Source organism: Gambusia affinis, linkage group LG06 (assembly GCF_019740435.1).
Source record: "Gambusia affinis linkage group LG06, SWU_Gaff_1.0, whole genome shotgun sequence".
Lineage (NCBI taxonomy): Eukaryota > Metazoa > Chordata > Actinopteri > Cyprinodontiformes > Poeciliidae > Gambusia > Gambusia affinis.
In genome coordinates, this window is record NC_057873.1 from 6,306,631 (window position 1) to 6,330,811 (window position 24,181).

The 24,181-nt window shown below is 36.8% G+C and overlaps 1 protein-coding gene across 5 annotated transcripts in view; it reads left to right on the forward strand.

Moving 5' to 3' along the window:
• cntn5 (contactin 5) overlaps nt 1-24,181 on the forward strand; it is a 155,970-nt gene that overhangs the window by 76,328 nt on the left and 55,461 nt on the right. For all 5 annotated transcript variants that reach the window (XM_044119472.1, XM_044119475.1, XM_044119474.1 and 2 more), the window contains 2 exons: nt 14,798-14,893; nt 18,744-18,947. In XM_044119472.1, coding sequence (XP_043975407.1) covers nt 14,798-14,893; nt 18,744-18,947 — 300 coding nt within the window. The remainder of the gene's footprint in view (nt 1-14,797; nt 14,894-18,743; nt 18,948-24,181) is intronic.

Here is a 24,181-nt window from a genome sequence, read left to right on the forward strand (position 1 = left end):
AAAAATATTCCAAATCAATTTAATCAGATTTTGTTTATTTGAAGAACCATAAATATCTTGATTCTAGCTTACAGTGAGCGAATAAGATGTTATGAATTATTAATACCCAACGGTCCAGGAATGCCTCTGGTTAATAAATCAAATGCACGTTAAATTGTTCCTTGATGGCAAAGTTGAGTAAAAAAAAACTGTAGAACTTCAAAGCTGCTCTTCATTCAGTGTAAAACATTACCATAAAAACACCCACTCATTTATATGGTGGCTCAGGCAGGACAGCAATAATTTTATACTAAATTTCTACTTAGCATTTCATTTTGACCACTGATTACCTGAGATAGGGATTGTAATTGGACTCATCAAATGAGTTATCAAAGTTTGTTTTAAAGACAAAATTATTCTATTTTTTAAGACTATCCAAAGATTGATTAACATTCTGAAGTTATTGTATCATAAAACGAGTTGGTAAAAGTATTTTTAAATCTTTTGATCATTAACTTTTTTTTTTCTTTTTTAAATTTGTGTTTGTTATCAATGTGAAATAACCATAAGACCTTAAAAAGAGATCTGAGCAAAATATTATGTTTTCATTATTGGAAATATTTACAAGAAGTAAAACAATTGTGGTCTTTAGATGTGTAGGTTTATCTGCTGTTTTTTTTAGTGGTATATCAGCCAGACAATACTATAGCCATCTGGGTGCAATTTAGCTTTCTTTGCAGTAGCTGCTAGCTAGCTGGAGGCAGAGGACTACTCCTGTTTTTTTTTTTTTTAGCTTATAATGAAGACAAAAATATCCTGAAAAAACCTTGCTGGCTCAGTTATTAAGTCCAAAAGTCCAGATGCATTTAACATTTATTAATGTTGTGATAATCTGTGGTTTTTGCTTCTGTATGCAGTGAAGCGTCTGACACGCTGCATTTACGAGATCATCAAAATACACAGAGTCCGGAGACTGTTCTCATGTGCAGTTTTAATGGTATTTTTTTTTATTTTAAATCAATGTTTAAAAACAGAACTTTTATAAAAGCAATAATTTGAAACTGTGTGCATTTGTTTTAGAATTTTATTCTGTTTTTACTGCCTGAAATGTAAAATTCAATCAATAGTCTGATACACAGAAATAAAGTTCTACATTTTCAGGGTTACATTGTCAAACTGACTTTGTTTTTATGAAGCACTTAGTATGCTCCCAGTATTCTCTCCTATCGAAGTGAAATTACACCATCTTGGTTCCAGAGGTGAATAAACACAACAAGGTCTGCAGTATGATTTAGATTCTGGATGCAGTTCCCACGGGCTCTGTCTGATGCTGTATAGTTACGCTGCTAACTGGGTGCATGCCCTTAAATGTGGAGTCTCAGTGGTAAATGAGAGCCAAAAGCAAATTTTTTTTCATTCACTAAACCCCCTTGGCCCACCTCCAAAGCATCACCACGCGCTAAGGCAGCACATAACAAAAGAGCAGGGCTACTGAGCCCAGAGGAAAAGCCGTTGCTGGTGCACTCAGTGTTTTCCTTGGAGCAGTGACCGTAACAGCCTTATTGGTAACATACTGGAAACGCACTACTTTCAGCCACTGAACTGTAAGTTAAAAGAAAAGTACATGGTTTTCTTTGTTTTTCTAGGCTCTGATATCTGCTATGTTTCGAAGTGAACTTAGCAAATTTTGTTTTTCTATTTTCAAACTTGCACCCTTATGTTTTAACCATGTTTATTGCTAATTTGTGAATAAGGGTGGAAAAATAAAGAAAATTAAAGGACTATTAGAAAAAAGTTGTCAAATAGTGGGGTGAAAATGACTGGATTAAGCGATGTTAGAAAAAAAGACCTTCAACAAGCCTTGGAAAAAGTGCTATACTTTCAAAAATTACACAATTTGGGTTAGGGGTTGGACGGACAACATGAATTGATAAAGCTTTCAAAACGTCACAGTTCGATGTACTGAGAGAAAAGTGATTTTAGTGAAACACAAACAAGAAAATGACAAAATTACAGGTCTTACTATAGCAATGTTTTCCAAACCATGACATATCAATCTCTGTTCAATGCTGTTGGTATAAGATATTTTTTCTGGAGCTCAATGATTTAATTTGATGATCCAAAATATGTCATCTGTTGTCCAAATAAATCAGCTTTAGACTCATCAGACCAAACATTAATCCAGAAGTCCTGGATCTTTAGTAACACGTAAGCAATTCTTTTTAGTGCCAATGTATGTATTCCTTTTTTCCTCACTATCTAAAAATATATCATTTGGTTACCGTGTTAATTCTTGACTCCAAATCTACATATGTCAGTGTATAAAGTAGGTTTGTGAGATGAATGTATGAATGAACTGTTCTCACTTTAAATTTAAGACAGACTGTATTGGCAGACAGAAATTCCCAGATGGTGAAGCGCAGACACAAGTTAGTTTTTTTTTGTTTTTTTTCCCCTTTTTTAAAAAGAGTGCTTCTACGTTAGGAGCAACACATGCTGCATTTCAACCAATACCAGAGCCGTCATCTGTCTAGATCTTTTCCTCCTCCTCACTTTGGTCAAGGGTCATATTTGTGTGTTGAAGGCTGTGCTTGAGAAATGCATCCTGCCTGAAAATGAGCTGTGTAACATTTAGATGCTCATTTATTTGCCTCGTGTTGAGACAGGGACAGCTGTTCACACTTTTTCATAAATACTATTTGCCGGGTTGGATTATCCATCAAATTCATTATTAAGGTATTTTTACCCTTTTTTTGCTTACATTCTGTTTATTTATTTATTTATTTTATTTTTTTTTGCATGGCAGTAGATCTTTCCAGCCACCCTTGAATTTTTTAATTTTTCTTATTCCGAATTTCAAAGGAGTTTAAGCTTTTACCATCCACATTTTCATCTTTCAGACTAAAATGATTGTGGCTGTGATGATTAAAGCTCAGGCCTAATTTGACTGCCACAGCATAGAAAGGTTTTATGATCTGTGTCAGTAATTGCTTGCTTTTATAACAGCCAGCAAGATGAGCTAGTTTATGAAACCCCAGTGCAATTGCTCCAAGTACTTTGAATATATTGAGGTAAAGAAGCTGTTCTTCAAATTCAAGCCATGTACTTTTTCATTTAATCCAGTGATTCCCAAAGATTTGATTGCTTATTAAGACCCCCATTGAAAAATGCCAAACTCTTCCTAATTGAACTGGCTCTCTGCAGTTAGTAAATTCATGCATAATATCATTGGTCTCCAGTAAAACAACATATTGGTGATCTGTTTTTGAAGCTCAGCCTCTAGTTTGTATTTTTCACCCCTGAACTTTAAGGGCTGTAAGTCTCTAGCAGACATATACTATTAAATTCTCTGAGCAGATAAGGTAGATCGATTTATTTCTCCCCTGAGGCTTAACAAAATAAAAGTTCATTCATTTTTTTATTTTTCTGAGACCTCCTGCTCCCCCAGCCACAGAGCAGTTTTTCTATGATGGCTTTTCCGACTGACCTCTGAGTGAAAGTGCTGAGTTGTCCACTAAAATCAATAACTTTAGCTTACAGTGCTCGCATTTGTGGCAGAACTGAACTGAATCGTAGTTGCCATGCAACTAGTAGCTTACTTCAAGATGTCTTTTCTAATCTGACATACAAATGTTACATGGGAGCAGTCTGAGACAGCAGACAAGAAGCATAAAACTTTAAGTGTCTTAACAGCAGCATTTTGTTTTCTGTCCACTGGACTGTCACTCACTGATGTTGTTCAATTCCCAATGTGAGCTATGCATCTTCAAAGATGCACAAAAATGTGTATGTTTTCCATTAAAATTATTATCATATATTTCTTCTTCCGTCCAAATTCAGCATGTCTTCATAGAGCTGCATTATGAAGTGCTAGGCTAACTCAAGCGTTCTCACTCTGTCTGAGTAGCGCAGTGGGGGTTAGCCTACAGATGGCTGAAACCCTCTCTAAAATGGCCTATTTTAATAGTTCAAACTTGAAAAACATCATAATTTGCACTGATATGCACAGCAGAAATTGTCTTGGTGCTACAATAGAAGCTAACACCAACAGCCTTCCTCCTTTTCACTTTTGGGTTTATAGTCAACTAGCACCTGGGAAAATGAATGTCAGTCCTCGATTGTCTCCTTTGCAAAATCAGCCAATAATCTGCCAACTAACATTACACCCAGGTGTTTCAGCTTCAGTTTCTTTCAAATTTCTGATATGCTTTGTGAGAAAGTTTGTGAATAGGTGGCATCTTTATATGAAAAATTTGGAATTACTTTCTCAGAAAAATCTGCAAATATTGAACCTGTCGTCTGCCAACCAAAACGCTCATCGATAATTTGGTTTCCAATATTTTTTAATGTTTCCAGTGAACCTTGTCCAGATAAATACTAAGAGAGAAAAAGTTTTTCTCCTGCTTCATGAACATTGACTAATGTTGGTTCCCAGACAGCTGAGAACTGGCAGAGCAGGGTACATGTCATAAGAAGGCTGCCACAGTCTCTCTATGTGAATCTAATCAGGCCAAAAAATAAATAAAATAAAAATAACCAAAGAAAACACTTGTTTTTGATTGATAGGTTAAAATCCAGACCTTTTTTGTACAACAAAGTTCATGAGCACCTATAAAGCACTTGTGCTTGGAATGTTCATGATGAAAGGTTGTGACTGTTAAAAGCTGGTTGTACAAATCAGCCTACACAGTTCATTTAGGAGTGGGACAGATGTAATCACAGATGGTGGATTAACAACAGATATTGGGAGGGAAGTCTTATGGACTCCTGCTACTGATCATTTAAAAATAACCATTTCTTCATCCTGGTACTTGGAATAGAACAAGATTGGGACAATGCTATAGTTAATGCCTTATTGTAACATAATTGCAACATTATATATGGTAAGCTTAATACATAAAGGCAAAATCCTGGGTTTTTACAGAGTCTGCAACATAATTCACTGAATAGTTCCAGAGATCAACACATGCTTTGAGGGAACATCAATAATCATACTTGAGTTTCTACCTGCAGTTTAAAACATTCCATCCATGAAGCAACTGCAACGCTAGCAGCAACTTTAGAGACAGTAATGGATATTAGATTAGATTATGTTAGATGACTTAAACAACCGCAAAATCAAGAAGAGCAGTCATTCCAACAGAATAAAATGCACTGCAAGAAATGCACAGATATTTCTGAAAATGTAATGATGATGCTCTGAGAAGGTCAACAGAGATTATTTTCCAAAGTAGTATTTTGATCAGTGCACAAAGCACAACAGCTTCCCATAAAGGGTATTTTATCAAAAGTATTCTTGTCATTTCCACTTAAATATGTATATTTCATAGGAATTATTCTGGATGTTGTTCCTTGGTGGGAGTCTGAAATTAATTCCTCAACCATATTGTGAGATTATATGCTTTGGGTCACGCATGGTTGAGTGGCAGGAGTGTCAGCTGATATGATGGCTGCTTGTCACACATCAGCTTCACCTAAACCACCTCTACAAAATGTTGGATTTTCTAGCAGACAGGTCATTTTCTGGCAGACAGATGAGTCAGTATCCTGTTGTTAGAGTCTTGACAGGGAGTAATCTGAAGAGATGGAGTAATGACAGACTGTGCCAGGTTTAAAAGTGCTGCTGCAAAAAATTTGCCTACATTTGCCTTAAAGTTCCCTGGCAAAATTCATGTGTTTTTCTACAATATTACTGTTTACTTATGCTGTTCGGTGATCTCTGCAACCCTGAAGAATTGCTCACTGAATAAACATGTGACTCAGTTGCACAGTTGAGTCAGCAACAAATCCTGCAGCTCACCTGTTACAAACTGTGGTTTTGGTGCCAGCTGCCAAACCAAGAAGGTTTTATGTTTTGATTCTGAGTGCGTTAGTACCAAAACAAATAGCAGTACTGTTACATTTTACATTTACATTCCAATGTCTTCTACTGGGATAGTATGTGATCGGCCAACACAAACTAGTGCATACTTGGGAAATGGAAAGGAAACGAAAAATAGTTTTCAAAGAAATGTCATTGTATATTTGTACGTGTATATTTCTATGATACACTGCATTACAGTAACTGTTTAGATGTTTTGGACGCCACAATTTAGAGACTTAAAGGTCACATTTAGAGACCTTTGTAAAATAACTAAAGCACAATCAGATTGGACGGGAAGTGTTGAACTTCTTTTTAAATCTTAATACTGATACTAAATTGGACTTATGTCTGGACTTTGAGCCTCTCCAACATTGTTGATTTTCTAGCCAGAGATACCAGCTTTCCAACAATTCTTTTTTGCAGGAGTAATTGTAAGAGGCTGTGAGGAAGTACATACTGTTGGACCTAAACACTGACCCGTCCCTGCTCAGCTCTGCTCTGATGCAGCAGACAAAAGTCCCACCAACCTTCCTTCTGTTATTTTTTTTTATTTTATCATGAAAAATAAAATGAAAATTAAATTATTTTCTGTTCTTCCGAACTTTTGAAGTTGTAATTGCCCTGAGTTTCTCTCTGTCATGATCGTTGTGTTTTCCATGCTGTTATAAGCTGCCACACAGGACATGCAGTGCAGATTGACTTCTGTCTGACCAGAAATGGGCTCTTAACAATCCTGTCAACTGATACGTGCTTCAGAAATGTGGATCTGAGCTGGCCTTTATCATGCTGAATGTCTTCAATTTTCAGGTATTACAATAGAGGGGAAGAATAATTGCACAACATACATTTTAGATTTGGATCTTAAAAAACAAAACAAAAAAAAAAGCACATCATAAAGAACGGACGGATTTTCACTTGACTTTACTAATAGTCAAACGACACAAACTCCATGTTTGTATTGTGTGTGTGTTGTGTGTGTCATTCATTGATGAATAAATGCAGAAAACAGTAGAGAACACGGCACTCTTGATTATTGTTAAATAAATATTAGTCTCCAAAATCCTTGAACTGCACAGTCTAAACAATTTTTGCATAAAAGTAACTAAAACATCTCTGTTCCTGCTGTTCATCCTTGTTACTCTCCTATTACTGCTGAAATAGAAAGAACCCTAACTCTGCAGGTGCGGTTCATGCATTGAATACATAAAGTTCATTCAGCTCAGCCATGTCATTGCTGTTTCTTGTAGCTTATTCATATTTATGTATAAAACCTTGTGGTTGTGAATACTAAGGGGAGAAATGGGCTGAGTGCACAAGGAGCATCTTCTTTCTGCAGGTTTATGTTCTGCATGTTCAGAGGTTGTTTGATAAATTGCAGCTGCTGTCTTTTTTCTTTTTGCTGTTTTTATTTTATTTTATTCTTTTACTCTGTGATAACAAGCAATCTCTGCTTCAGCACAAATGATACACCCTTGCGATACAGCCTTGAGTACATTTTGCTTCCTCTTTTGAGTGTCCTCCTCTCTGGTTTTGAGGAACTTCACCCTTGTGAGTCGACAACAATAGAGAGTGCAAAGGAGGCCGAGATAAAATAATCAAAGCTCTACACAGATTTTAGATGCAAAAATTCAAACTGTTTTCTTCTTTATTACAAGATATAATTACAAACTATAATCCCATTATTGTAAAAGCAGCATTATTCAATGTTCTTGCTTATCTGCCAGTAATACATTATGTTGTGATAAGCAGAGTAAAAATGATTGAATGCAATAATATTTTCCGTAAACGGATAAAATCTTAATGTGTTGAGATAATTATGAATACGGAAATATATTATTGGGTGCTTTGTATAAAATCACAGGAAATTAGTCTGACTTATAAACACATAACAGACATACATTTTAGGTTTTTTATTAAAAAATATGTGTAGCTGATTATTAGATTTGCTAAACTGAATTGTTTGACTGAAATACTCATTTACTTAAACAATCATTCTACAATCTCATCAAAAGTCCAATTGTGTAATGGATGAGCTTTTAAATTAACCTTAAGCTAATTCCATCACATATTTGAAGAATTAAAGAAATGTTGGTGCTTTATATATGTTTGTTGGGAGAGTTTGGTTGAGGAAAGAAAGGGAGAAAGTCAAAGATCTGGATCACCTGGCCATGTTTGTTACCATCTTATGAATTATATCAAAAGAAGAATTCATGCTGCTTACAGATATTTTATGTCAACCATTTTTTTGATGAAGTTTCCCTTTAAAGATAAAGTGCATGTTCAATAAAGCAGGTCACCAAGGTATGTTAAGCCTCTTCAGTGCTAACATAAATGAGTACTGGTAGTTGCTTTCTGTTTTTCCAGCGCCGGCCTCTGTAGCAAAGAAGTAGCCACCACTGGATACACAGTAGTCTTAATTTTGGCCCTAACACCACACCATAGTCAAAGATATTTTTAGGGAATTTTGTAGAAAATATCAGATCTGGTGTTGAAACATGTTTAAATCTATGATCTGAGTTAATTCCTCTTTTAGTTTAACAATGACCTGTACCCAAAGTGTTTTTATTTATGTTTCATCGGCTTCCAAATATAGACTATATTTCTTTGAAATAGGATTTGTCTGAATATTCTGCAGGAAGTAATAAAGGTGCCCTGCTGCCCACATTTGAATGCAAAACCTTCCCTCACTCTTTCCACATATCAAACAGTGTGTATTTATCTCTCTGCGTGAAGCCTTACTTCTTCCCTTTTTTATGGTCACTCAGCTCATTTTCATGGGGCGGTTCACTTGATTGCTTTACCTGCTTCGGGATTTTTTTTTTCTCCTGATAATCTAAAGCAGTAATGGTCTAGATTGCTTTGACATGGAAAAATCATTCATCATTTGACTTGTGCTGTGCAGTTTACTGGCATATTAAAATGTTGAACTTCGAGTTTTTATGTTGAAAAGAACCATAGAAACACCAACCGAATGGGGTGAAATAATTTCACTCTGGTTGGTTTGAGAGAATTTGTTGATTCAGAAATCAGCCGAAAAAAATTGTGCAACCCTCTGGTACAGCATCTCATCCAGAGGGTTTGCAGTTTCGATGAAGATTGTAAAGAGGAAAGTCTGGTCAAGGCTCTTTATAATACATCCTCTGGTCATGCACTCTATTTCCTACATGTTCTTGTAGGATTCTTATTTATTGCTATTTTTGTTTTGAAATTCTGAGCCACCGAACTCGCTCTTGAGCTTCTTTCCAGCCATGACTTTGAAGGCAGCCGGCAGGTTGGAGGGCCTCTGATCTTTTTCCCCAAAGACGACTTCTCTCTCCTTCTGCAGACGCGAGGCTCAGGTATCGAGCCTCTCAAAGCAGAGCTGTGGTAATGACATTAAAGTGTTGCTCCGAGTCGAGCATTGAAGGATCGACACAAACACGGGACTCAGACTTATTCTGCAATACCATTTGTTCATGTCCATGGATTGATTTCCCGCTGACCTTTCAAACGTGTGATCTACATTGAGCAAGTTTTTAGAATGCTTGCTGCAAATTCCATCAGTAGTAGAAACATTCACACAGGTACATGCTTTCGAGGAAGCCCTAATGATTATGCTTCTTTACATTATTAAAAAATGCATGCATAATGTATCAGTTGCTTTCCTTTAATTTGCAAAAGGAAAATTTTGGCAAGCCATGATTTGTATTTAAACTTTCAATCTCCTCTTATGATAGAACATCATCTTTGATTAATCGTTGTTCTTTCTGAATTCTAACCTGCATCACAAATTCATTTCTCTTAAACATTTGACATGCTAAGCGACCACAGTGTCTAGATTCGGCTTCTCAAATGACGGTGTGATATTAGTGTAGGTTTATGTTGGTGTCACTGATTTCCCACTGATAACCAAACTATTTCCTGCTTCAGTTGTTAAATGTCTTATTTTCCAGTTGCCTGGAAACATCCCAAAGAAAACAACAATTAGTGAGAGTTATAATGAGAGGCTTAAACTGGATATGCTCAAGTCTGAATTTCTGTGCCGTTACAACAGGTGTATATGACTACTGTAGAAATACAATAAGAATATATTTTGCTTTAATGAACTGAGGTAATTTGTCTTGGATATATTTTTTGATGTGTAGAGCATTTAAAAAAGGAGTATACCTAAAGTATTAGATATGCACAAGTACAAGTATAAATCATTTTATGTTTGTCTTGATTAAAATGTACCAAATGATAACTTTAAAACTAAGGATGTACCAAATCTTGATTTTTGTACCATTACAGCCCTTCTGTATTTTGCTTCTTGTAGCTGCAGCACTGCTAAGTCTGAACTAAAAATGTTGAGAGGTAGGGATTGGCAGCCAAAAGGACTTCAGACGCCACATTAGTTTCAAAAAATACATCGCTGATGACTCAAAAGTGTTTGGTAGAAAAGTGTGAGAAGCTGTTAAGTTTGCAACAAAATTATTCAGTGAAGGTGTGTAATTTAATGAGCATTTCTGCCTTGAATGGTTGTTAATTATTAATCAAAAATGATGACGATGCCCTTGTGTGTATGTGACGAATTGAGAGAACACACACAAACCTCTCTGTGTAGTAGAAGTTTGACAGTAACTAAGCCAAAATATATGATACTGTTGTTTAATTTGCCTTTAACTTTAGCCATTAGCTTAATTGGGGTCTTTCTTTCTATACTTTAGGTTATAAATTACTACCTTGTATCAAAGTTTTTCAATAAGCTAATTACATCATTAGATTATTAATGCTCCATGGCTCAGAAGAGTAAAATAACTACTCTGGTCTTAGGGAGTCCCGACAGACTGGACTCCCTGCATGCCAGTCCGTCTTCCTGTTTCTACTGAAGGACCTTGTGACTTGACAGTCAAGACCAGGAGTTACCTTCTGTGTTATTACTTCACATTTCTTCCACCTCTCTAAATATGTAGAGAAAACACAAACTGAACATCTTTCCTGCATTATTCTCCTTTTCCTCCAGTGATGCTGAGCATCATAAAGCTCACTTTGCCAACAGGAAGTCCACTAGCGGTGGACGTTTGCAACAAGCTCTACTCATACGGTTACATTTTAGGTAACATGGTAATAAAAATAAACAAAACCCTGACAACTGTAAATTTGTGTTTTTTTGACAGTAAGGTGTAACTCAAAGTAAAATCGGCCAAAATACAACATTCATTGGCAGCGAACCATGACATATCAACCCGGAGATGAATCAGGGGTCTCTGTCCAATCATTTATCCAACAGAATATCATGTTTGGTTTCTATTTTGGTTTAGAATGAAAAACATCATGTCACAAATTACTTACACCCTTCTTAAAAACTAGTGGAAGAATCTTTATTGGTTTTTCATCAAACCTGTTTTAGAGATGCTGACTAACTTGTTTTGCTTGTTTCTACTGGCATTTTTACAATATATCCTCAGGTTCATGTTTTTGAGGTTGAAAAACTTCCTGTAGTTCCCTCCATAGATTATTATTATTATTTTTTTTAAGTAACATTTTTTTAGCAGTATGTTGACTAAGAACAAATTCTTGTGTTCAACAACAAGCTGTTCAAAGTTCAAAATTATTTCAGATTCAAGTCTGGGCTCTGAATCAAGAACATGTTAGTGAAACTCAAGGTTACTTTAAACCCAACTTTGCCGTTGGTATGAATTATTTTGGGTGTAACTGTAAGATAATATGTCTGTCTTATTGCCAGCTCTCATTGCTTTTTTGAAAACATTCATTTCAGAACAGTGCTTCTGAGTTGCACTCTCTTGGCAGACAGGCGATGACAGTCTTTGCATTTTGCTACCAGCAAAATCTCCAAATAGCTGCCTCCCTCTCTTTCCAAGGGGAAAAGTTCATGAGGTTTCCCCTTCTTTCACCATCATACTCAAAAGGGTGAATGAGAGCATTACTCAGCACATAACCGAAGAAAACTGCATGGTCTGTAGTATTTCATTAAAAAGAATTTAAACAGCAGGGACTGAAAAAAAATGGTTTTGACGCAGGGATTTTAAAACTGGAAACTAATTTTGTGCTATCTGCTGATTTAACAGCTTTATTTTTGTACATCTGAAATGGCCTTAAAACATTTCACACGTTTTAAGCCATTAAGCCATTAATGGCAATAACTGATGTGTTACAATTTAAAAGTTTAGATATAAAGCAGTAGAAAGTTGCACTGAGTTGTTTGCTGTCAAATCAATATTAAACAAAGTAAGCAATCATTTGCTTTTCATCCATGCATTTGCAGTACATTTGTCAACAAGAGATATTTGTTGAATTCCAAATGATCTGTGATGACAGGTCTTTCTGTTGGGTGGCAATCTGAGAAAGCTACAGAACAAAACTGCTGAAGGCAGCCATCACAGAAACATGGATCCACAACGTGGCTCTACTTCAAACTGAACGCCTGTGCTTGAATTGGCTGTCATCTAAGGGGATTCCGGGCTCAGTTATTATTGGACTTAACAGCTGCCTTTGATAATGTGGATCATAAGATCCTACTCTCTTGGCTGGAATAGTAGACTGCTATCGCAACCTCAGCTGATTTAGGTCCTACCTTTCAGATAGAAGTTGTTGTGTCAACATCAATTATGCTATCTCGGCAACAACTCATTGGCTTCTTTTCTCTTTGGCGTACCTGCTGCCAATTTTGTGCTATTTTTAATAATTATTTATAGCTATACTTTATTTTATACAGACGACTGACCAATTTATTTTCTCCTAACTCATATTATGCTCTGTCTTGCTTTCTGTCGACTAACTGTAATTGCAACAAATCTCAAATTATGTTGCTTTGACCCAAATGCACAAGTATGATCCGTAATGTGTCTTTCCTTCCTGCCCCCTTAAGATAATACTTTATTACAATCTATTAAACACCTGTTTATACTCTCTTCTTATTAGGTTTAAAGCATGTGTGTATACATTCACTGAATCCATCCACCAGCTGCTAGACGCTCTGTGTGGGTTGTGTTTGGCACACAAAGACGAGGGCATGGCAGAGTGTCTTCTGGTAATTTTAATATTTAAAGTTATAAAATGTAATATGATATAGGAGTAATAGTAACACCAATTTTTTGATGTGGTAATGTCCAATCAGAAGTACGACCATGGAATGTAAAATGTAAGATCTGAATAGTTGCTCTGAGCTGCTTGTGTGTGAAATATTGCATCAATACTGTTTTAAAGGAGCCCCCAGGTCTAAAGTTTTCAGACTGTTTTTATTGACTTTAGACCAAATGGAACATAATGGAGCTGTGAATGTTGCACAAACCACCTATGGCTGTGATATCATGTCAGACATGTAATCTGTGAAATAAATCAACTTTCTCTGCCTTTTTCTTGTGGTTCTACAGCCACCTGCAGAAATACAGCACTCCCTGTCAGAAATAACCAATCAGAACCAGGAGGAAGAGCTTAGCAGTGTCAATCACACTGGTATACATGCTACTCACACCCTTCCTGTTGCTCTCTCCTGCACTGCAGCTCCTTACCCACAGCAGATCCTGTGCAGGCTTATTATCATGGCCACTGATGGTGACGGATAACCAGTTTTCTTGTCATGTTAGGTAATGAGTGTGACTGACAGTGCTAAGGCCTTCCTTATGGCTCTGATTGGTTGTTTCTTACCAGACGGAGTATTTCTCCTAATGGCGGTAGGACTACAGGAAAAAGGCAGAGTAGCTTTTTTTTTTTTTTTTTTCAGATTTTCTGTGTCATATTGTACTGTCTTGCCATTGTATTGACTTTAACAAATACGTAAAAACGTAAAAGTTACTTAATGCAGCTGTAAGGCTGCTGGAATCAAATGTTGATAGTGCAGCTAATTCTGACTGCCATTATACTTTCCATTGATATGAATACAACACCCTGAACAGCTAACATCTTTAACAATGGCCTTTTGTGGTTCATAATTGTGTAAGCTAATATGTGGCCAAACTTATTGCATAAACGTTTCTGCTTTCTAAAAAAGTTTTATTGGTCTTATTTAAACATTTCCCAGAAATTACGGTTTCATTAGTGACATCACCTTGAAAGTAAAATATAGAAAAGTGTGTGGTAAATCAGTGAGTTTAAATTTTTTAATGATATCATTTATTGACATGCACCTGCCAAAACCCTTGTATTTTATTGCTTGTCATGGCTAAACTTGCTTTCATGACACCACTATACATTTTTGCAGTTAAGATTAATGCTGCTTTTCTGTTTGCATCTTCTTGCTTTATTCTGTACATCCACTCTGTGGGATGACATTCATTGTGAACACAGGTTGAGCAGAAGCATAAAAAAAAAAAGCTACTAGCGAGATGAGAACATCAAATTAAACTCTGCACATTGCTGTATGGCACACTTTAAAATGAAGTCAATGAACCATTATTACTAAATCTGCAGGAAATGCAACTTTTACATGTCATTGAAGAATAATTGCCCAACAGCTCTGCAGTAATGTGCAAAGTTATGGAACAGAAGTGGTTCGGACATAAAGGCCAAACATGGATCATGAGCTTGTTCATTTAGTTCTGTCACTCTGCGATTATATAAAATTGATCTGGCATCAATTGTTTGTCTATCTGCAGTATGATGCTGAAATCAGGTAAATTTGGTGGGGAGGTATGCTGTAGAACATCCATGAAGCTGATAAAGTTGGACGCTGAAGGGGAATTAACAAACTGACTGTAGCTGCTAAAATAATTTAACATGATCAGAGTTTTTACCACCTTTTACCTCAATGCCTCTATTTGCTGAAGCCCTGTATAAGCAGTTCTTATTAAGATTCATCATTGAGTTGAATCCAACTGGAAAAAAAACAGGGATTTGAAACAAGCTTTACTAATCTGTTGTATTAACTCATTTGGCTTCCTGAGGAGATAAGAAATATTTTGCTTTTGCTTGCAATCACATGAAAACTTATCAAAGTTTGGTTTTGCTTATGATGCTTTTTGTTTTGTATCACTTTAGACCTTGGTGCTTTCAGTACGAGGACCCGGGGAGGCGTGTCGGTGCGTGAAGGCCAAGGCGTTGTGCTCATGTGTACCCCTCCTCCTCATTCGCCAGGTAACGGGAGCTTTCCTTTTACTAAGCTCCAACATAAATCAATGTCTCAATTTTATAAGAAATCTCATCATCATGCCTTTCAGGTGATGAGCAGTCAGCACAAAACTGGGGCACAGATTCTCAGAGTTTATGTTTTTTTGGATCATGAGAAATTGAGTGAAATGTCAGTAGCCAATTATTTACGATAGACAAATCGCACAAGATCTGCCCACAGCTGTCATTTGTTTTAAATTATGCAAACCCAGACACTTACAGGTTCCCTGTTCATCAGCATGTCATGCTTTCCTAGTGATGGGAAGGTTTGATTTAGGGTTTCTGCCATTTGCAAAAGAAAAAAAGTCAAAAATTTGCAGCTCATTCTAATTGGAATCTGGGTAAGCATTTTGTGCTTTTAATTTGAAAAATAATTATCATATACATGTGCATATTTTTCTGTCCACAGTTATACTTGTGATAGACATTTAATAAAAGTCAAACATGGTGCAGAGTGTTATGAGGGGATAGGAGGATGATGGAAATATAGATTTTCTGCCGTCTTTAGTTTTGTTGCAGCCTTGCTCCTGTAAACTATAATTGATCCAGGTATCAGTCACAGTGACATAGTTTAAAACATTCATGCTGTGCTGCATTAAGTTGACCCATAGAGCAAAACACTCATCCAGGAACTTGCACATTGAAGCAGTATTTCCAGAGATGCAAACAAACTCAGCAGGGCACAGTGGCAGATCTGTCATGTTCTTTCTTTCAGCTCAAAAAGCTAAAAACTCCTCTTAACATCAGAGAATTACCCATCCTGCCCTCCAGCTGACACTACTTTGCAAAAGATTTTGCACTCAAAAACTGTTATTTTGTATCTCCCAATAGCATGTGGCATAATTGTCATACATACACAAATTAAAATTGAGCAGTGTGAGATTAGTTTGAATACATTATCCCTTGAATGTTTTCACATATTGCCACAATAAACTTTAAGATCTTAATTCATTTTTTTCTGCAAGACCAATTTTGTAAGAAGATAGAAAAATACTTAAAACTTTAGAAAAAGCTAAAGGGATTACTTGACAGCAGGTCAGTGATCTCAAACATACAACTAGAGCCATGGTGAAATTGTTTGGTTTAGAGCATACCCTTGTTAGAATGATCTTCAGCAAAATATAACAATCTGTGGCAAAACTTAAAAAATTCACAGGCAATCAATTTGACTGAGATTAAACTATTTTGTAAGGAAAGAATTGTAGATGTGAAACATCAGACTACATTTTTTTCTGGATTTGGAGAAGGGACTCGACCGTGTCCGGTAGGAGGACCTCTGGTAGGATGGGGTAGCAGACTTTGATATGGGTTGTTGGGTCGATGTACAACCAGTATTGGAGCTGGCTCTGCATTGCTGGCAGTAAGTCGGATTTGTTTCTGGTGAGATCATTGTACTCCACCAATGTTCCCCTTTGTCACTGATTCTGTTCAGAATATTTATGTACAGAATTTTTTGACACAGCCAAGGCGTTGAGGGTATTTGTTCTGGTGAGGTTAGGATTGCGTCTCTGCTTTTTGCAGATGATGTGGTTCTGTTGGCTTCATCAGATATATAGCTTTTACTGAAGCAGTTCACAACTGAGCTGAAAAAGAGTAAAGTCCCTTCTCCAGACCAGGGAAGAGATCCTGCCACAAGTGGAAGAGTCAAAGTTTCTCTGTCTTGTTCACGAATGAGGGAACAATGGAGCAGGAGATCGAGATTACAGATGCAACCTGTGGAAATGAGTTTGCTCCACATTGAGAGGAGCCAGTTGGGGTGGCTCAGGCATCTGGTTAGGATGCCCCCCAGGGAGCCTTTTTAGTGAGATGCTCTGGACACGTCCCACTGGGAGGAGACCATGACGAAAACCCAGAACACACTAGAGGGGCTGTGTTTCTTGGCTGAATTGGGTACGCTTTGGGATACCCACTGAGCAGCTGGTTCAAGTGACTGGGGAGAGAGAAGTCTAGGCTTCCCTAGTTTGGTTGCTGACCCCACGACCCAACCCAGGATAAAAGGAAGATAGTAGACGGATGAGATGTGAAAATCTGGTAGACACATATCCCAGAAGACTGGATACAAATGCACAGGATTAATATTTAAACTAATCACTTTTGTTTGAGGAAAATAGATTTTATTACTTGGACACTCATCCATGATTAAACTAATTCACACAATTTTGTTGAAAATTTTTCTTTTACAAATTTTCTTAATTTGTTGAAGAAAAGAAGAATCTGCCATTCTGAACAGTTGATATTTTATATTAATGAGCATCTGTTTATAGATTTCATTTCTAGTGAGAGTTACATTAACAAAATAAAGAATATTTAAACAAAAAATTGATATTTTGATTGGACAGAAGCATTGAATGTGCCACTTTGATTAATGTTCTTATGAGTGTGCCACAAGTAAAATTCGTATTAGACTTTAAACCGTGTTTGGGTTAAATTGGTTGTGGGAGGATTTAAAGACATTCAAATCCACTCAAATTTAAATAGGTCTCCATTGGCAATCGCTGAGCTGTGAAAAGTTTATTTCGCTTTTCTTGGCTCGGAACAGTTTGGATGTTTATCTTTGGCAAATATTGCTCCATGTTGATAGAGAGGAAATGTGACACTTTAAAGACAAATTACCAGAGCTGTGATCTTTGTTTTTTGGCAAAGATTATGTTGTAATAAAAAAGTAGCTTTAGTAAAGGTGATAAATGATTAGAACTTTCCTTCTTACTGCATTTTCTGACTTCTTCATCTTTGATTGTTGAGCTGAGTCTGAGTATGTGCAGAAGGATCAGTATATATTTGATAAGAGATTAACACAAAGTCATTTATCCCCTGTAAAATTCACACTGTCACATTAATAACAGCTAAACTTTAACAGAATAGATCTAAATTATATTAATAGAAATGGCTGATTACACAGAAAACATAGAAAGTATATAAACTACTGGACTTGAATACTAGGAAATCCTGATCAAACCCTTTAGAGGCAGCAAAAGATTTGAGTAGAGCTTCTCCTTCCATCTGGGCTCTAAACATACAGACAGAGATGAATTGGTTTAGATCAAAGTGCATTCATGTGCCCAGTCAAAATCCAGACCTAAATCCTATAGAAAATCTGTGGCAATACCTGAAAATTGCTGTTTAGATCCTCTTCATTCAATCCGAGTTTGAGCAAATCTGTAAAAATAAGGAAATAAATTGAGTTTTTGGTGGTGCAAGACTTGTAGGCATTTCCCAAAGAACTTGCATCCATAATTGCAGTGAAATGCAATTCCACAAATTGACTCAGGACCTTTGAGATCCCTGTATGCTTTCTTTTCCTTTCACTTCACAAATGTACTCAACTGTGTGGTTCTGTCACGTGAAATCTTTAACAAAAATATTGCAATATTTGGTTTTATAGCAACAATATGTGAAGTTCAAATGGGTCTACAAGACTCTGCATGTTCTCAGGAATGATTAGGTCTTAAAATCCTTTGCTTGATCTCTTCCTGTTTATTTTGCTGTAACTGCACCTGTTTGTGAGCCTAAACAATGATGACACACATGCTTTTTGGAATCAGTCCATCACACTGAATCCCAGTTCCAGATATCGCCTGAGGATTCAAATGAGCTCCATATGAACAATAAACCCCCCAAAATCTTTTGACTGTATTCTGTACTGTAAAGAGAATCGTGGATATTTTTTAAAGATACAGCATAATACGCCAGTAGATTTGCAGTTTCACACCATTGTACTTCTATGTAGCAAAGGGTTGGACTTTCTCATGCATACTGAGTAGGTCAGCCTTGGAAACGAATGTAAGACATAAATGGACTCTCTTTTTTTCTTCCGCAGAGATTATCTACAGCTGGGTGTTTAATGAGTTCCCCTCATTTGTCGCTGAGGACAGTCGCCGCTTCATCTCCCAGGTCACAGGGAACCTGTACATCTCTAAAGTTCAGCCCTCGGATGTTGGAAGCTACATCTGTCTGGTGAAGAACGCGGTGACGAGCACCAGGGTTCTGAGCCCGCCGACTCCCCTGACACTGAAAACCGACGGTGAGGATTTTTAGCTCTTAAATGATATGCAGACTGTTGTTGAATCTTCTCTCTGCTCAGCTGATCAGATTGCAGCGTTGGCTTTTCTGAAATCTGTCTTTTACCTTCTGCCGCTGGATTGCTTTTGCTCAGATAAAAATCTGGGATGGATTTTACATCAAGATACTGCACTATATCATACCGTAATGTGTTTGGAGGAAGTTTTACACCGGAAGCCTCGAGGTGTTTTGAACAGGAGCCACAATTTATGGAGATAGTGAGCAGTGCTCTAACGTTAGTGTTGGGGGAGCCCGCTTTGTTCACAATGTGCTTTCGTGAAAATGGCCATCGGGGAAATCATTTTCCTGCATAAAATTATCTAAATCAATGGCCCTTGCCGTGGATGGGGCTTTTGTCTTTTATTTTTGCCGCTTAGGAACCACGCTGGCAAAGTGTTTGTTGGATTCAAGTGTGAATACCACCTGGAAGTATGTCACCTATGACTTGCCACAAAACAAAATGTCCATCACATCAATCAGGTGCCTTTTGTTGTCAAAGTTTATACAAACCAGTGTGATTACACACCCAGTGAAGCTGTGAAATACCATTTGTATTCTGAATTCTTTCCATAATGTTGCAGGAGGATTACATTCCTCCCAGCAAGTTTGTTGCTCTTTAATTGCATAAGTGTTTGAAGTTGCCCTGTGAGACATGCATAATGCTTTGCACACAACCGTGCTAAATTGGTTTGTGTCTCTTGCTAACCGAAATGCAAAATGCAGTCAGAGGGGCACGCGGTCAGTCTTCTATCAGCTCTTTACTGTGGAGGAAAAAATATCTTTTTTTTTATCAATGAGTGATGGGAAGGGAAATTAATTTGGCAGCATCAGTCACATACATTTGTGCAAAACGCCCATCACGTCATATGTAATGGATCATTTTCTTTTCTTTTTTTTTTTACATTTGAAAAAACATTTGATCCCTTTGCAAACAGTGTCCTGCACTACAGCTAGACACTCAAAGAAGTTGCATATAATATTGACATTTTGCAAGCACTTGTATTTTTAATTAGATAACAGATTAATCTGTCTTAGTCAAAATAATTAAATTTTAATCAATAAAAACATTAAGCTTGCTTGCAGTTATGTTACGTAAAGTCTTCTTTTGGAATGAAACAGATTAAATCTGACATTTTCTAACACTTAATATTTCTGACATGATTTTATTGCTTTTGTGTATGTAGTGGTTGCAAATCCTTGTAAAAAATCTTTCTATGAAGCTTCATGTTTATGTATGTTTTAATAAAAAAATCACAATGTAACTTTTTTTATTCAGGAACTGTTACTCCTGTAAATTCATTCTTAGACTAGATACATAAGCCCAGATGTCATGGTTTCCCAGTAGATCTAAAATAATCTATTTAGCTCAGCAAATTCAGATAATAAAGTTCCGACCTGCTGATCCTGAATTTAACCAATGGTAATTTCTCTTTAAGAAGTATAAATTACTTTAATATAGTCTATGTTTATTCAGCATAGAAGGGCACTGTATTTCAAGGCAGAAAATTATTTCTGCTAGACGTTTTCAAAATAAGCTGATTTTTATTTAAATCAGAAGCAAAGGGGGTATGAAACTGTGTGTGAGAAAGTACAGTCAGTGTTACACAGCTCTGTTAAATGCAATTTCACAACTGAATTTTAAAAGAGGAAAATATGACCTCAAAGTTTGCATTTTAAACTTTACTGGCACTTTATATTAGAGATTTGCAGGGCTAGAGGATTACCACAGTTAACACCAGCAGCATTTACTGCGTACATCTGCCTATTTCTAATTAGCAAATACTTGACACCCCGCCTGACAAATCTTAGAGCAGCATATTTTAAAAGTTCAAATACCAAATATATTATGATATTCATTAAAATCTACCGTGGAGACCGTCTATGTGCTGCTCATCTAACATCTATGGTCTTTCTTATCTCCACTTTTGTGGGTACAGCACATCAGCACAAAAAAGAAAGGGGGAAAAAAAAGAATAGCACACCTGAATTGGTCTGCTTGAAAATGGCAGTCAATGGCATGTCAAGTAACATTGCATGACAACACTCTCTTACATTGTTTACAAAGTGATCTTGTCTTTCCCCCATCCCTTTTTCTCTTTTTTTCTGCCAGAATAGCATGTTATTTGAAAGTAGTGGAGACATCTTTTGTGCTTCTGAAGCCATCCCTTCTTAAAAAAACATGACCAAAACAATGGCAACAAAGAAGTACAAAGGTTCCAATTATAAGGTTTGAGGTTGTCTCAGTGGGTTACTCCCATGGATTAAGCCTTGAACTCTGTGCAGTTTCTAGAAGTCCTTAATGATGATATTATTCCACCTATATGCCAATTACATTTTTACCCAGAGCTTGAGCTTTTAATGTAATAATGATTTCAAGATCTCTAGTAGACCTGGCAGCAAAAGGCTAAAGATGCAGAACGGCTGTCATAGGGTGAAGTTGCAGCTATTGTTTGAATTTGAATTTTACAGAAACGTGTGTGTGCATCAGAAACAAACAGCACAAGGGAGCACTCCATCCTGAAACTAAAGAAGTAATACATGGAAGAGTGCTCAGAAACATCACCATGATCTTGTCAGAGGCCACTAGAAAACTATACAAAGGAACCGAAGGAAGAATTTACGCTAATTGAACCTTCTGAAGCAGTTTACTGTAGTAGCTCTGATAGGCACACATTATTGAATAGATTATGAATTTATGGCTGTGCTGTTTACTCTAGTAGCTCTGACACTGTAATATCTACATGTGCAAAACTCATTCAGTTATTGAGAAGCTCAACTCAAACATGCACACCCTGAGTTCTTTTTGTGCTCACTTTGAGAACTGGTTTCAAAACTATCACTCATTGAGGTTCTTATAATATACAACAATATACAGTAGAAAAACACAACTGGATCTATGCTGTTCATAGTTTTGAAAAGCAAAGTGAGGGAAGAAGATAGAAAAGATCGTTGTACTTGTTACTGACTCATTTCCTCTCTGATTAAATTGATATCAGTCAATCATACCCCATAAACTTCTTCACATTTTATCTTGCAACATATTCTAATTTGGATTTAGATTTGGACTTAGACTGGACTCCTGACTTTGACTGTGTGCTTAAGCCAGGTGTCTTAAATACATATTGAAAGCCGTTGCTTTCATCTTGACTCGCAGTAAATGTGGTAGAGTTAAACCAACACTGTAAGTCAGCACTCAGAATTTGTTTTAATTGAACTCTTCTAGTGGCTGCGCAGTGGCGCAGTTGGTACAGCTGTTGCCTTGCAGCAAGAAGGTCCTGGGTTCGATTCCCGGCCCGGGGTCTTTCTGCATGGAGTTTGCATGTTCTCCCTGTGCATGGTGGGTTCTCTCTGGGTTGTCCGGCTTCCTCCCACAGTCCAAAACCATGACTGTCAGGTTAATTGGTCTCTCTAAATTCTCCCTAGGTGTGAGTGTGTGTGTGCATGGTTGTGTGTCCTGTCTGTTTTCTGTGTTGCCCTGCAACAGACTGGTGACCTGTCCCGGGTGACCCCGCCTCTCACCCGGAACTTAGCTGGAGATGGGCACCAGCAACCCTCCCGACCCCATTAGGGATAAGGGTGAACAGAAAACGGATGGATGGATGAACTCTTCTAGAGTTATGCCAAGAAGAGATTGAGTCGTTTCAACACTTGAAAGTCTTGAAACTACTCATTAGCTGAGCAGTATCAATCGCTTGCTGAAATAACTCTGAAAGAGTTAAATTAACACCAATTCTGAAGAGGACCAAATAGACTCGGTGCAGTGTTCTGTAAGTTTATGCACAGAAGCGTTTTATACTTAGACTGAAATATTGCTTCATATATGAAAATTCTAAAGCTTTCCAGAACTTTATCTCTGACTTATCTGGCGTGTTTCTTGGTCTTCATGAATCAGTTACGGTGTTCTCAAAGAAATCTCAGGGGCCTTTGCAGACCAGCTGTATTTGTACCGAGATGAAATTAAGCCCAGTTAGACACGATTCGCTAAATAAATGACTTTTGGAAGCAGCTGGTTGCACTGGATTTTAATTACGAAGGTCAGACTAAAGGGACGTGAATAAAAAACAGCTTGACTTTTCAGATTTTTATCTGCATTTTAAAAAAATATTTTACTTCCACTTCACAATACTACTTTGTATGGCTTAATTACATGAAATCTCCATGAAAACCTACTGAAGTTCAAGGTTGTCTTAAAATGTGAAAAACGTCAATGTTTTTTCAAGGCACTGTAAAACAAGTAATCTGCTTCTGGGCACAGTGCAGAAATAAAGAAACCATCACAATACATCATATTATTGGGTTCACTGTGGATTAAAGGATGAATGTAAGAATAAAATATAGTGTTATTGTGAGTCAGGCTCTGAATGAATCTCCCACCAATATGACCTAAGAGTATTTAAACAGCTCACATTCTTTTGTTGTGTTGAAAGCACTCCTATAGATTTAGAAAATATATATTATACTTCTCAGTACACAGTTGCAATCCCCTCCAAGTAATAAAACATGAGTTTTTATTTTTTTCTTTGGGAAAATAAAAACACCTAAATAGTCTAGTCTTTTCACTGTTTAAAGTTAGAGTAAGTAACTTTTATAAAAAAAAAAAATATTATTTTTTTTCTTACATTTTTGTTAAAACTGTCCTGCCAGTATGTAATACGAGAGAGATAATCTGTGGAAAAAATTAAGTTCTCAGAATTTCTACCGCCATCTTCATCTTAGTGCTATCAATCAAGTTCGAGTATTCTCTGCTCACACTCTACCCTGTACTCTCTGGTAGGCTACAGCTAGTTCCACCCAATGGTGCCTAGAGTGAATGTGCTGGCTAGTTAGCATAGATCACTGCGAATAAACACATGTTCTTTAATGGTATATTACTTTTCTGCTAGTTGCACATTTGCAGCGCATACATGATTGATTGTGATTGACAGTGCTAAGAGCTTCCTGCTAATTGACCAAGAGTGGTGTGTTTCTGCAAATGGCAGAAGAAATATTTGTAGGGAAGAATCAGAGAAGCTCAATTTCTTTCACTGATTGTATCATGCTGTACGGTCATAACATTATGACAATGTATAAAAGTTACCTAATGAAAATGTAATATTTCTAAATAGACCTGTTTGTTATCTAGCATCTTCTTGTTCCTTTTGCCTGTTATAAAATGTTGTTTTAAGTTCCTTTTTTTCCACGACTTTGCATTCTCAA